Here is a 14,750-nt window from a genome sequence, read left to right as displayed (position 1 = left end):
TCCCAATCCCATTGTCCATTGGTTAATATTAAGTACATGTATTCACCTAATTTCTTTTTATTCCTAGGTACATCACATCAATGTTCTGTGTCTCACAAACACATTCAGCAGTTTCAAATGGTTCAAATGGCTCTGAGCACTATGGGGCTCAACTTCTGTGGTCATTAGTCCCCTAGAACTTAGAACTAGTTAAACCTAACTAACCTAAGGACATCACACACATCCATGCCAGAGGCAGGATTTGAGCTTGCGACCGTAGCGGTCTTGCGGTTCCAGACTGCAGCGCCTAGAACTGCACGGCCACTTCGGCCGGCACATTCAGCAGTTTATCAAAATAATTCCTCCACAGTACTTTGGTTTTTGGACTGTTAATGTTTAGTATTCCCTCATTGGAATAAACATACCTTCACATAATCACATCTTTAACACGTTGACTGCCACGGGACCACTGGCGGATGCAGCAGGGGTTCACATCTGACGCCATGTGGCTGCCAGCTGCCACTCTCTCCATTCTGTTTACTGTACTGCAGTATATAGTGCAGTAGTGTAGATTCCATTGTATTTCTTAACTGAATTGATGTCAGTGTATAAGAAGTCATGAACGAGACGTTGATCAAATTCTTGAACTTTTTTTTGTTAAACCTTCACTTCGTCCAAACATATAGTGTACTAAACAGAGTGGAACACGTGGCTGCCAGCGGACACATGGCATCAGGTACACATCTACTGATTCCACTGGTGACCTCACAGCAGTCATCATTTTGATTTAAATATTTTTTCTCTCCTTCAATAAAATATTTTCAGTACTCAAAGTATTCCTTGCTGTGTTCTGCTTCACAGTTTACATATTTTGAAAATGCATTATTTTGCTGAGCAAAACTTTTTGTTCATTGCACCAAGCCAGTCATCCAATTTCTTAAAACCTATAACTTAGATGCATACATTACTTTTTATTGTATTTATGTTATTTTTACAATATTTATATTTTCACTGGTCTCCTACAGTCTTTAAACCAGTATGGCATACATTTTGTGAGATTTATCTTTGAATTCTTCAGCCTTGGCTCATGTTCTTTAGTTTGTCTTTGGCCAGTATTATTCCTTTCAGTTTATTGAGTCTGACCAGCTACACCATCATACATGAGTGTATTATCATAGCTCATGGAGATAGTATGGTGATTTTCATATTCAGCCTTCTAGTATCGATCACCTATATGCAGAGGTCATTCTTTGCTTGAGTTCATGACAAAAGTAATCCGTAATTCTAAATTATTCCTCTAATCATTCTTGATCAATTCATTGTGTTTTTCTGAGTCCAAACACATTTGCTTTTTATTTATTGACTACGAAAATGTAGTTTTTGACTTAATATTCAGTGTCACACTTAAGTGTGGCCATTCCAGCTGAAATCAAAAACTGTAATTCATTTTGTCAGTTTGAACCTTTGAAGATACTTAAGAAAAAGTGTTAAATCACACTAGTAGGGAAAAAAAAATCAACTGATAGGATAATTAGCAAGCATCTTTTCGAACACCATTCCAGGGGAACAGCGTAGGATTGCAGGTCATTAAAATTTAAAATTTGCTAATAAGGTGACCAGTTTTGATCATAGTACGATCCTCACTGTACATACATTTTTCTTTATAAGGTTGCATGGTCTTATGTTGCTTTTATATTTGTGTTTATAACTTAGTAGACAATTCAGCTATAACCATTAAGAAACACAAACAGACACATACATACACACAAAATTCAAGCTTTCGCAACAAACTGTTGCCTCATCAGGAAAGAGGGAAGGAGAGGGAAAGACGAAAGGAAGTGGGTTTTAAGGGAGAGGGCAAGGAGTCATTCCAATCCCGGGAGCGGAAAGACTTACCTTAGGGGGAAAAAAGGACGGGTATACACTGGACCAGACTCTGAATGCGGCTCTCCAGCAGGGATACGACTTCCTCAAATCCTGCCCTGAAATGAGATCCATCCTTCATGAAATCCTCCCCACTCCACCAAGAGTGCCTTTCCGCCGTCCACCTAACCTTCGTAACCTGTTAGTTCATCCCTATGAAATCCCCAAACCACCTTCCCTATCCTCTGGCTCCTATCCTTGTAACCGCCCCCAGTGTAAAACCTGTCCCATGCACCCTCCTACCACCACCTACTCCAGTCCTGTAACCCAGAAGGTGTACACGATCAAAGGCAGAGCCACATGTGAAAGCACCCACGTGATTTACCAACTGACCTGCCTACACTGTGATGCATTCTATGTGGGAATGACCAGCAACAAACTGTCCATTCGCATGAATGGACACAGGCAGACAGTGTTTGTTGGTAATGAGGATCACCCTGTGGCTAAACATGCCTTGGTGCACGGCCAGCACATCTTGGCACAGTGTTACACCGTCCGGGTTATCTGGATACTTCCCACCAACACCAACCTATCCGAACTCCGGAGATGGGAACTTGCTCTTCAATATATCCTCTCTTCCCGTTACCCACCAGGCCTCAATCTCCGCTAATTTCAAGTTGCCGCCACTCACACCTCACCTGTCATTCAACATCATCTTTGCCTCTGCACTTCCGCCTCGACTGACATCTCTGCCCAAACTCTTTGTCTTTAAATATGTCTGCTTGTGTCTGTATATGTGTGGATGGATATGTGTGTGTGTGCGCGAGTGTATACCCGTCCTTTTTCCCCCCTAAGGTAAGTCTTTCCGCTCCCGGGATTGGAATGACTCCTTGCCCTCTCCCTTAAAACCCACTTCCTTTCGTCTTTCCCTCTCCTTCCCTCTTTCCTGATGAGGCAACAGTTTGTTGCAAAAGCTTGAATTTTGTGTGTATGTATGTGTCTGTTTGTGTTTCTATCGACCTGCCAGCGCTTTCGTATGGTAAGACACATCATCTTTGTTTTTAAATATATTTTTCCCGCGTGGAATGTTTCCCTCTATTATATATAATTCTGCTTACATTTAGCTTATTCAACTGTAGTTTCATTTTATGGTATGTCACGTATTTTGATGTGCAATTTAAGCTTAATGTTTGTTATTACTAACAGCATACTGTCATAAATGATGGTAGTGAATTTTCCTGTTTATTTTAGCTTGTGTCGGGCCATCACTGATCCATTTGGGATCATGTCAACCGTCTTTGGACTATGTGTAGTTATTGAAACCTCCTACAGAAGACAGGTCACATTTCAATACACTATGTTACGGGATATCACTTCCTTTCAATTCTCTATCACTAATAAAAATTTTTTTCATTGTGTAATTGATGTATCATCTCATATTTATATTTTTGGTATTACATCTATAATAATTACACTTCATTACAATCTTATTAGGAAATTACTTAATACTCAGTAACCATTGGCTGCAAATGACATTATGCGGTAGACAGTGGGCATAGCTTCGGCTACTTTACCATAAACAGCCAAGTGTGGGTCAGCAATGTTTATTGTTGCTAGTTAGCAGGCTGCTCCTCATCATGGATACATATGGAATTGTATTTTAAATTATTTACATTTATACTTAAGTCTTGTCCTCCAAAAGTTTGTATTACTCTTTACACATAGTTTTTATGGTCTGATGATGATTATACCATGATCAAAACTGGCTCCTGATTAATAAATTTTAAATTTTAGCAATCTACTTGCAAACATTGACTGTTTTTATTTAAAAATCTTTATAGAATAATTAGTGTGTCAGATTTTAAAATACGTTTATCACGCAAAAATATAGCTGATGAAATATGTAATGGTAACATTTATATTCCATTTAGGACATTACATTAGCATAAAAATCAACTGAGGTTAGTTATGAATATTTCTGTACATTAATATTGTGATATTCAATCTTTGTTAGGTCCAATTCAGAAATTATGTCTATATGATAACAATAGCAAACTAAAAGGAGTCAATGAAGTTTCAGATTGTCCTCACTGACAAAAATCATGTTCATAAATCACAAAAGGACGATATTTTTACTGCCTGCACCATGGCCATGATCTTTGGGTGATTAAAGCTTATTAAAACAATGGATGTATGCTGAAAGGCTTACATAAGCCCATATGAACTAAAAAACGTGAAGTAACATTACAGACAAGTTGCAACACTCTTGCCGCCCACCATATCTAGTTAAAACACAAAATGATGTCTTCTTGTAAAGCAGTTTCTACAACCACAATTGCAGCATGTTTAGCCTGAACTCATTCTGTCTTATTCTGATGTTATTTTCAGTTACTTGTAACCATAAAACATTTCTTAGACATATGAACTTCAAACTGGGGATACAAACTTATAGAGATTTTCAGACATTTCAACTAGTAAATGACATTTTCAGAACAGTAAGTTGTAAAATTCTGAATGTTATGATATAGAAACTATTGAAACTAATATAGCCAATAAATAAGATAGATAAAGTGTTTGTTATAAAGAGTTAGTTGTCAAATGTCTCTAAAAACAACACACATTTTGATTCATATTTTGCAGTAGAAATTTGTAACACATATTACATCAATTAAATACAGTTAGCTTCATGTAGTTATTACAAATAACTAAATATTCATAAAAATCACAATTTTATTGTAACATTATTTTCAAAAATATGTTATACATTGAATATTGAGAAGCACACTTCTGTTTCATTCAATCTACATTATGAAATTTACATATGATATTGACTAAATGTAAGCAGTATAAAAAATTATAAACAAATGAAACTGATGAACATACAACAACAATTTGTATGTAATTGACTCTTTCACTCAAATACACATTGTACATGGTACCACACTACATACTCAACATTTATATATTTGACACAAAATTATATACAGTTCATCTGCTAATTATTAGTACGCAACTTCTGGTAGATGCAGAAGTGACTGGAGATCCAGGGAGTGTGGGGCAGGGCCATGCACAGTGCTAGCCTTTGCACAGTTCCCACTTCAGCACTCAAACACAGCACAACTTTAATTAGTGCTAGTATAGCTAGACCATGTCAAATAGGAGACACAACACTGCTGAGCACTATCTGCCATTGGGGTGAGCAGATAAGTGCAAATGAAACCATTTGGAAGGCAAGCAGTAGCAATCTCATAAGCAATGACACAAATCACCAAAGGCAACAGATGGCCAGTCCAGTAACTGCATGTGTGTAGGAACGCACTGTTTTTGCTGTGTTCACATAATACTACTCACAAATGTGTAGTGGGATGCCTACAATGGCATAGTTAAGGGGAGTATCCAGCAAACACGGCAGGGAAGATCCGGCAAACACCGCAGGAAAGCATCAAACAACTTCCACAACTCAGGCACTAGTCAGCTTGGCACTATGGAGGGCACTGGAGGTCAAGGTAGTGAGGAGGAGGAGGAGGAGGAGGAGGATGGGGCACAAGAATGTAGAAGGGCACAAAAAGAATAGCAAGATATGTATGATGGGGGAGGGGAGAGGTAAACAAAACAATGAGTTGGGAGAGACGGGTGCAGGAAGGATGGGAAAAAGGAAAAGGTGAAAAAAGAAAAATGATAATGTCCTGAGTAACATGCTGTCACTGTTTTCAGCACTTTGTAAGTCAGTTTCTGGGGCTGTGTTGGCCCATACCACAGAGAGAACAATCCACGACAGGGACACCGTAGCAAGGTGATCCTCATCAGATTCTTCATTTGTACAATGAAACAGAAGAAGAAAACAGAAACACATAATATTAATGCTATTAGTGATAAAATATAATCTTGTTAAAAAAAATTGACACAAACAATTACACAGACTTAAGTTTGTAAATCATGTTCATACAGTTGCCTCAAAGAAATCGTACACGTTGTAGTGTTAACACTGACAGAATAAATGCCTGTAGTGATTCTTGTTTCAGTTAGAAGTTCCGAGTTAAACAACTTACAGATATCATGAACATTATCTGTACATCACTACCAATAATCTGTGTGAAGATGCAGTGCAGTCACTCACACTAGCACAACAACAAAAAATGTTACAAAATTTTGGGAAATGACAACAAATTCATAGAATCAGTTGATAATCTTTTCTATGGCTGGGTGAAGGCAGAAGAAACTGAAGAGTAAAGAAATGACTTGGAAAACTTTGGCAAATTAAATAAGAGTTTTCAACATTAAGATTCCAATGTGTCCGATAATGAAAGCATGCAATCAGTTTCTGTTACCAATTCTGCCCTGTGAAAAATGAGACTTGACTTTTTAATATGGAAGTTGTTTAAAACTACGGGTTTCCCCGTGAGCATTAGACACAGTAGAATAAAGAAAGGATCCAGAAAAGAGAGTACAGCGAGAGATGTAATAAGACTGTAATTAGAATGAAATACAAGAGGGCAGGACCTGTAGTCAGCTGAATCTATTTACTTCTTGTTCTAATGATCCATGTTGTGAATGTACCACAGGACATAGAACGTGTCAGTTTTACAAGTTTGTTGTGGTTATATTCCATGAGTGGCATAGCAATATAGACCACCTATAAGGAAACTGATGGGAGCTAAGTTGCCACATGCAATGAGTCATGACCTCAGAGTAATAGATGTTCACACAAATCAGCCTGCTCCTCAAACCAATTTGCATATAGGTACCTGAACAACAGTTGACTACTTCTTTCATTATTATGAATCAATACAGCCCTTTGCCATACCCAGAACAAGATGAAACTTTGTGTAATTTTTTATAATGATAATTGTTAATGACAGTATGAATTTCAGCCTTCTGTCTAAAATAAATTTTGATATACAAAACATTACCTAAAATACTGAATGTGACGTGTTAATGTGTTTTCTGTAGACATCAGTGAAGATGGTTGACTGAATACTGGATCCTTAAATAATGGTGTAAACAACACATTTAGGAAAGCACTAAAAATTACATAATAACTTAATTTTTCATTACTATTATTATTCTTCCTACATAATGTTATTTTGATCTGTCTTGCTGTGTGAGTGAAGGAGGGAATAAATGTGGCACGTACAAATCACTGTAACTGTAACGAGGTGTGAATGAGCATGGGAATCAGATTGTGCAGTTCTTATGTGAGTCACATACATGGGAGTAAATGATAACTGTAAAGCAGCCCATTTTTGCTTCTCGGGAAACATTAAACTTACTTTAGTCCTTCAGATAGTTAAAGGTGGAGCTAATTTGTTTTTATTTGATTTTTGGGGATTTATTATTTGGTAATTTCATCATTATTTGGTAATTTCATCTAAATTGATTTTGGAACAGGGACTGACCCATAGCAGGAAACTATCGAGTACATGAATTGTAATAAGAAATGGAAATGCCATGTGGCTAGGGCTTCCCGTCGGGTAGACCGTTCGCCTGGTGCAAGTCTTTCGAGTTGACGCCACTTCGGCGACTTGCGTGTCGATGGGGATGAAATGATGATGAAAGACACACAACGCCCAATCATCACGAGGCAGAGAAAAATCCCTGGCCCCGCCGGGAATCGAACCCGGGACCCCGTGCGCAGGAAGCGAGAATGCTACCGCAAGACCATGAGCTGCGAAGTTGATTGGCTACTGTGGCAACTGGCCAATCAGTAAAGAGAACTTTCATGTGCATTAGGACTGGGAGAGGATTTTCGCACGTGAATTGGTGGCCTTCTCTCAAGATGTGAGGTCATGTTGCCAGGACCTCTATTAAATTTTGTTACATATGAGTAACAGTCAACTTTTGGAATCTGTGATGTATTAGGAAATGTGTAAGATTAAATGTGGATAATGTTTATGGAAGTTTCAGATTACTTCTGTATGAACCGCAAATTTCTTTTGGAGAAATTCTGTGTTGTGTGCTGTGCAATAGTAACAGAGGACTTTCTACATCAAAAGTGATGATGTGCATAGTATTAGAGTAAGCATTCCAAACTGTAAAACAATGTGTGTTTCTTTCTGTATCAGGTCTGTGTGAAAACCTTCAACTAACTATTAGAGTGAAAGTGTGCCATACAAGTGGCGAACTGTAAGATGGGATGGACTTAGCAGCAAATGAATGTATACAAAAATAACAAGATATAAAGGAACTTTAATGTAATGACTTTTCTTCATTCAGATGTTATAGCCAGATCTGGTAAACTTACAAAATATGCACTCTGTTGAAATTTTTTACAGCTTTTCATAGTTGAGGAACATTACACATCACTTCAGGGTAGGCATGTTTCTGCAGAAACTGTTAAGATGAGTGCTTCTGGTCTTAGTAGAAAGTCAGAACAGAAACCTGTGCTGCTGTCAGGTCTGTGTGAAACCTCAAACTAGCTACTAGAGTGAAAGTGTGCTGTACATGTGAAAGACTAATTACAAACTCTGTTAATTTCTGTTTTTGCATTTTTGGAACTGTTTGCTGTGATGGACTTCGTAGGAAATGAATGTATAAAGAAAAGGCAATATATAAAGAAATTTTTGAAAAGGACCTTTCTTCATTCAGAAGTTATAGCCAGACCCAGTAAACTTAAAAAATTTTGACATGTGTAGAGCAACTAAATCTTTTACAGCTTTTCTTAGTTGAGGAACATTATATGTTGTTTCAGGGCAGGTGTGTTTCTGCAGAAATCTTTAAGATGAGTGCCTTCTGTCTTAGTGGGTAAGCAGAAAAAAACCTGTGCTGCTGCATTTCGTAACAGAAAATAAAAATATTTAAATATGTTTTGCAATAATAAATAAACATGCATACAAATAAGGATTATGGAATGTATGTTATTTGATCAAAAGTGTTCGGACACCCATATGTTATGTGGAATTGACCACTAGATGTTATGAGAGGCAGACTCTCCAATACAAAAGGAGGTGGGAAGTACTGTATTTTGAGTAGAGAAATAGTAATAGCAGAATGGGTCCGCCTGGATAGCTCAGTGACTTCGAACATGGACCAGTCATTGGATGTCACCTGTGTAACAAATCAGTAATATTTCAACCCTTCTAATGCTGTCCAGGTTGACCGATGACTGTTAGTGATCTGAAACTTCCTGGCAGATTAAAACTGTGTGCTGGACTGAGACTCGAACTCAGGAATTTTGCCTTTTGTGGGCATGTGCTCAACCAGCTGAGCTATCCAAGCATAACTCATGATCAGTCCTCATAGCTTTATTTCCAGTAGCACCCCATCTACTACCCCCAGACTTCACAGAAGTTCTCCTGTGAAAGATGCAGGACTAGCACTCCTGGAAGAAAGGGTACTGCAGAGACATGGCTTAGAAACAGCCTAGTGGATGTTTCCAGAGTGAATTTTTTACTCTGCAGTGGAGTGTGCACTGATATGAAACTTATTGGCAGATTAAAACTGTGTGCTGGACTGAGACTCAAACTTAGGAACTTTGCTTTTTGCAGGCAGTCCTGTGTATTTCACAGGAGAAGTACTGTGAAGTTTAGAAGGTAGGAGATAAGGTACTGGCAGAAGTAAAGCTGTGAGGACAGGTCATAAGTTGCGCTTGGCTAACTCTGTCGGTAGAGCACTTGCCCGCAAAAGGCAAAGGTCCTGAGTTTGAGTCCCTGTCCAGCACACTCCACTGTAGAGTGAAAATTTATTCTAGAAACATCCCCCTGGTTGTGGCTACACCATGTCACCGAAATATCATTTCTTACAGAAGTGCTAGTCCAGCACATTTCACAGGAGAACTTCTGTGAACTTTGGAAGGCAGGAGATGAGATATTGATGAAAGCAAAGCTGTGAGGATGGGTCGTGAGTTGTGCTTGGGTAGCTTCAGTTGATAGAGCACTAGCCCGCAAAAGGCAAAGTTCCCGAGTCTGAGTCTCAATCTGGCACACAGTTTTAATCTACCAGGAAGTTTCATATCAGTTCACACTCCACTACAGAGTGAAAAAATCATTCCATTGGTGATGTGATTGTGGAGTGGAAATGTGAAAGAAAAACTGCAGCTGAAGCTCTGCAGAACACAGCTGTAAAAAATTATCAGTGGAAGGAATCATTTGCGAGTTCCAAAGTGCAACCAGCTGATCGGCTAACGCAATGGCTGTACATTAGTTTAAAAGAATGGTCAAGCAGTTTCTCAGAAGCAACACATTTCTGTAATCAATGTTAAGTGTTGATTGTGGTAAGATAAAGAATGATGTCACCAGACAGTGGATGACTGGGCAAGAGAGAATCACACTATACCCTGTGGCAAACTGGTGGAAGGGTTTGGATTTGGCGAATGCCTGGAAAACGTTACCTGCCACTACGTAGGCAATAGTGAAGCACAGGCGTCACAGCATGAGAGAATTTTTTGTGGTTAAGCTGTGATCCCCTCATTGTGCTTAAGAAACCACTACATGTTGAAGGATATGAACATATTTTACAGCAGTGTGTAAAGTGTGCAGCAGAGGAACAGTTTGGAGATGATGACTTTCTATAAGGATGAAATGCACCCTGCCATGAAGCAGCATCTGTTAGACAATGGTTTGTGGACAGTAACATTCCTGAATTGTTCTTGCCTGCCCAGAGTATCCTGAACCAAATGAAATACATCTTAGATGAGTTAGAATGTCAATTCTCCATTAGACTCCTGCATCCAACACCACTGCTAGAGATGGGCACACTCATTCATCTTTGGGAACTAGTACACTGGTGATCATTCCTTTTTGGGAACCATTCTTTTTTACTCATTCATCATTCATTTTTTTTATCTAACTGTGCATGCTACATGGAGTTTCAACACAGAAGCTGAGAAACTGCATTCTAAAATGTAAAAATAGAAGCTTTGTATCAGCAATGGGAGCAGCAACATAAATATGCTAGGAGATCATCAGAACTTCATAAGTGAAAAGAAACAAGACTTTTTTTAAAAAAAACTTTGATGATATAGCAGAAATCATTGCTTTGGCAATCTTTACAATTGAAAAAGATAACCTGTTTTTGATCAGTCATCAGCAGAAAGGGGGCCCCAAGGTTTATGCACGGAATGAGTTATTTGAGAAAGAGAACTTCTGAGTGAGCACAGGCAGCCATTAACCGATGAGAGTAAAACAAATATGAAATTCAACAATTCAGCAAATTTGTATAATGTACTTAAAATATAAATTTTATACACACGTGTACTTGAAAAAAAAATCACTACCAGTTCAATATTGATAATTTTACACACATTTCATTCATTTAATGTACTATGAGAATGGGCACAAAAAAAAATGTCCATGAAATTCATGCTGAATGGCTTTTAAGTTAAATCATTAGTTTCTGTCAGAACAGCATAAAGTATGATCAGTTTTAGAAGTGAATGTGTTTTGATTGAAAAGATTTTGGAGGAAGATCTCTTTGTATTTATCTTGCAGGAGTAAGATATATGAGAGGATTACATTGACAGCTTTTGAATTAAATACATATTCCATTTTCAAAGAACCATCTCGCGGAGCATCTTTCTGTGCTCCAAGGGGATCCATCATGCAAGGTGGATGGTGAAGGCCATTTACGTACAGAAAACATTTATGTTCCATGATTAAGTTGAATTACAACAACAAGTAGAGACTGCAATTTGTTCTATTTATATTTTCCTTGCCAGTATGTAAGTCAAAGCATCATTCTGTGCCACTTCATAAGCCAAAGCACCATGTTTGGATTTCAGAAGTCTTTAAAAACTTTATACATGTATAGCAGTTCACCAGTACCCTGCACATGAGTAAAAAAAACTGAAAAATCATTTATGGTTTCTTTCCCCTATTCTGTCACCTTAATCTTCTGAAACAAAAATGAGAAGAGTCACTACACTGAATCATAAAGCAGAATCAACAGACAAAAATATATAAGTATTCTAGTAGGAAATGATCAAAAATTATGACAAATGGGATTGAACAGCTTGTTTCTAATAAAATAAGATTATTTTTTAACAGATCTGATTTGAGTGACATGTTCCTTCTGACAGATTCCTCACAGTGACATGAAAATGAAGTTGTCATCAACACTCAACACCTAGTTACTAAGCTAAGAGTTGTAAGTTATCCAATGGAAACAGGTGTCAAACAGAGACATTATCAAAGAATACATATTCTTAAAATAAAATGTGATTTTCTCATCATATTTGCCTCACACAGGAAATAGTAGGCTTATAGATTGTATTATTAAAGTTAATGCAGCAATATAGTAATAACAATTGACACAAAAGTAAAAAAATATTTCATTAAAAAGTTCCTTTTGTACATTATTATTTTAGATGAAACGTAAACATGATTTTATGCCATTCTATGATATTTCAAATGTAGAGGCACCCCTTCCTCTTTGCCTATAGAGCCAGAATAATGCACAACTATTTTTTTGTGCAAAGAAACCAAATTAGGGGGTAACAGAAAGAAACAAAACCACACCTGAGAAATAATAGCCTAAATAAAGCAGATCTATAAATTAGGGGGGAAACTAATGGCTGCCTCATTTTGTCTCTTCAAACAGAAAACAACTTACTTTGGGATAAATATGTGTTCTAAAGTTGATCAAAATAATGAAGAGTAAGCAGATTTCTCTTTTTGCTGCCTGAAAAATATGTACGTATCACAAACAACTTAATTTTTGTATAAGTTATATCACTATTAAAAATCTGAACTGGAACAAGCAGTGAGTGACTACACAAAAAAATAATGAAACTGATCAAATGAGACCAATTCAGTAACAAGGAATGGCAAAACTAGACTGAGGAATGAGACCGAGGAGGGAATGAGACTGGCCAACGTGAACAGTGAACAACAGTTCCTGATAGCGAGACCAACCGCGACCAAAGTGAGTGGTGAATGACCGTTCCTTGGAAGTCATTCCTCTGTCTTTTTGTTCACTTTAGTAAACTGTTCCTTTGGACCCACTTGTTCATGAATAACCCACCTGTAATCATTAACTTCTCTGGGTTCAGCTCTTGAGGAAGAATGGGCAGCCATTCCTCCAGAGACATTCTGACACCTCATTGAACATGTCCCCAGTAGAGTTCAAGCTGTCATAAAAGCAAAGGGTATGCATGTCCCATATTAACTGCCACTAACATGTGTCTAGATACTTTTGATCAGACAGTGTATCTGAGTGTTATAGGTATAGGGATACTACGCCTCGGTTCAGGAACTTTTTTATAGTATACAATGACCCTTGCAAAAGGAACTGTTTGAAGTTCTTTTTTTTAACAAGAGCTCAACATCCACTAAAAATTCAATTTGTGAATGCAGGGGATCATAAACATTAGAGCTATACTCTGGTTCGTACACTCATAGACGTAAGATGGAATGAAGAAGTTTGATGCTGGATTCAAAGAGATAAAAAGTGACTTACATGATGGTGTAATGGAGGGTGCATAGGTAATTACTTATTTCATGTTTCCTGAGATTACTTACCTCCTCTGTAGTTCACTGATAACAGACGACAAGTGCTAGATGGCCTCATACGCTGCATCAACTGGTATTACACCAGTACCATTCAAGAACTCTTCAAGCTCATCCCTGTTATTTTCAAGAAGATGGGGCTTCCTACTAGATTTCTTTTTCTTCTTTTTATCCTCATTCTGTTCTTTATCCTTGTTTAGTTTTTTCTTGTGTTTTTTGACATTTTTTTCATCACCCTAATTGAAAAGAAAGAGTACACCATCAAACATGTTATTATCTGAGCAATAAAAAAATATTGTTAAGACAATATTAAAATGAAATATATTTCAAACATAGGAGTGTCACTGATAAATTTGGTGGTTCATCTATACTAATCCAGTTACAAAAACTGAAAAAAGAATAAGATGAATTGACAGAGGTTGTGAACAACAATATTTTCATTTGCTATGTGCATCACAATTCATTCTGAAACATTACAAATGAGCAGGGACATCATTAACAGTGGCTAACTCTTAGTATAAATGAAATGGCTACAGAATTATACAGCAACATATGATTTCATGTACACCAACATATTCAGTAAGCACAAATGCAAGTAGGTCATACATATTTCATTAACTTGAAATAATGAATATTATATACAGATTTATAGTGCCCCGAGAACAACAATCACAGAAGGAGAAAATTCTGCAATAAGAATTAAAATGTATTTATTCTATTTGCAAAGCCTTCTAAGTGACAATGCAAAAATGATAATTTGTCTCTTTTGAGTGTTAGTCTTTATGATGCACACATGTTGTAACTGTGCACTACATAAATTTTGATCCACTAAAAACATTGATCTTGTCCACAATACATCACTTGAATAACAGAACATCATACATTTGATTTTCTAAAAAGAGACAATTCTCGATCTTGAGAAGAACGCTGTCCACACCACCCCCACTGCCTGTTTAACTTCTTATTAACTATTTCCAAAACCTTTGTAATTAAAAAAATCCTTCCATTTTATATATATAAATAATTGTTCTGTCTTAATGTTGCATCAAATTAGAGTAAAAAGTTATTTCTTTGATGATTATCTCCATCATTTTCATTTGAAGCAGCTGATTGTTGACTGCTGCTGAGATGGCCTTTTGTCACCAATAACTGACCTATGATTGGTTGTCCTACATTATATCTTACTGTTAGATATCTTGCCAATGCCTGTCACATAGAAACACTAGTCACAACATCACTTCTGTTGCAGTCCTCAGTTCTATTCTAATTTGATGGAACAGTGAGATGAGAAAATTTTTTACTAGACTGTGATCATGGTGAACTTTGTTCCCATACTTCCATAATCTGTTGACAGGAAGTAACTGCTTATGTCAACAAATGTTGTGTTTTTACATAACATTTATATGTTTTGTACCTCCTTATTCAGACTTTCCAACTTTGCTTACACATTATCATTCAGGTAAATTG

General features: G+C 37.2%; 1 protein-coding gene across 1 annotated transcript in view; it reads right to left on the bottom strand.

Moving 5' to 3' along the window:
• Nucleotides 1-4,554: 4,554 nt before the first annotated feature.
• LOC126471464 (rab-like protein 6) overlaps nt 4,555-14,750 on the bottom strand; it is a 195,165-nt gene continuing 184,969 nt past the window's right edge. Inside the window, exons 10-11 of the mRNA XM_050099656.1 lie at nt 13,296-13,519; nt 4,555-5,652 (exon numbers count right to left, since the gene is read on the bottom strand). Coding sequence (XP_049955613.1) covers nt 13,331-13,519 — 189 coding nt within the window. The 3' untranslated portion in view covers nt 4,555-5,652; nt 13,296-13,330. The remainder of the gene's footprint in view (nt 5,653-13,295; nt 13,520-14,750) is intronic.

Source organism: Schistocerca serialis, chromosome 3 (assembly GCF_023864345.2).
Source record: "Schistocerca serialis cubense isolate TAMUIC-IGC-003099 chromosome 3, iqSchSeri2.2, whole genome shotgun sequence".
In the NCBI taxonomy this organism is placed as follows: Eukaryota; Metazoa; Arthropoda; class Insecta; order Orthoptera; family Acrididae; genus Schistocerca; species Schistocerca serialis.
The sequence above is the reverse complement of the archived record's forward strand: the minus strand, read 5'-3'. Positions and strand labels throughout refer to the sequence as shown.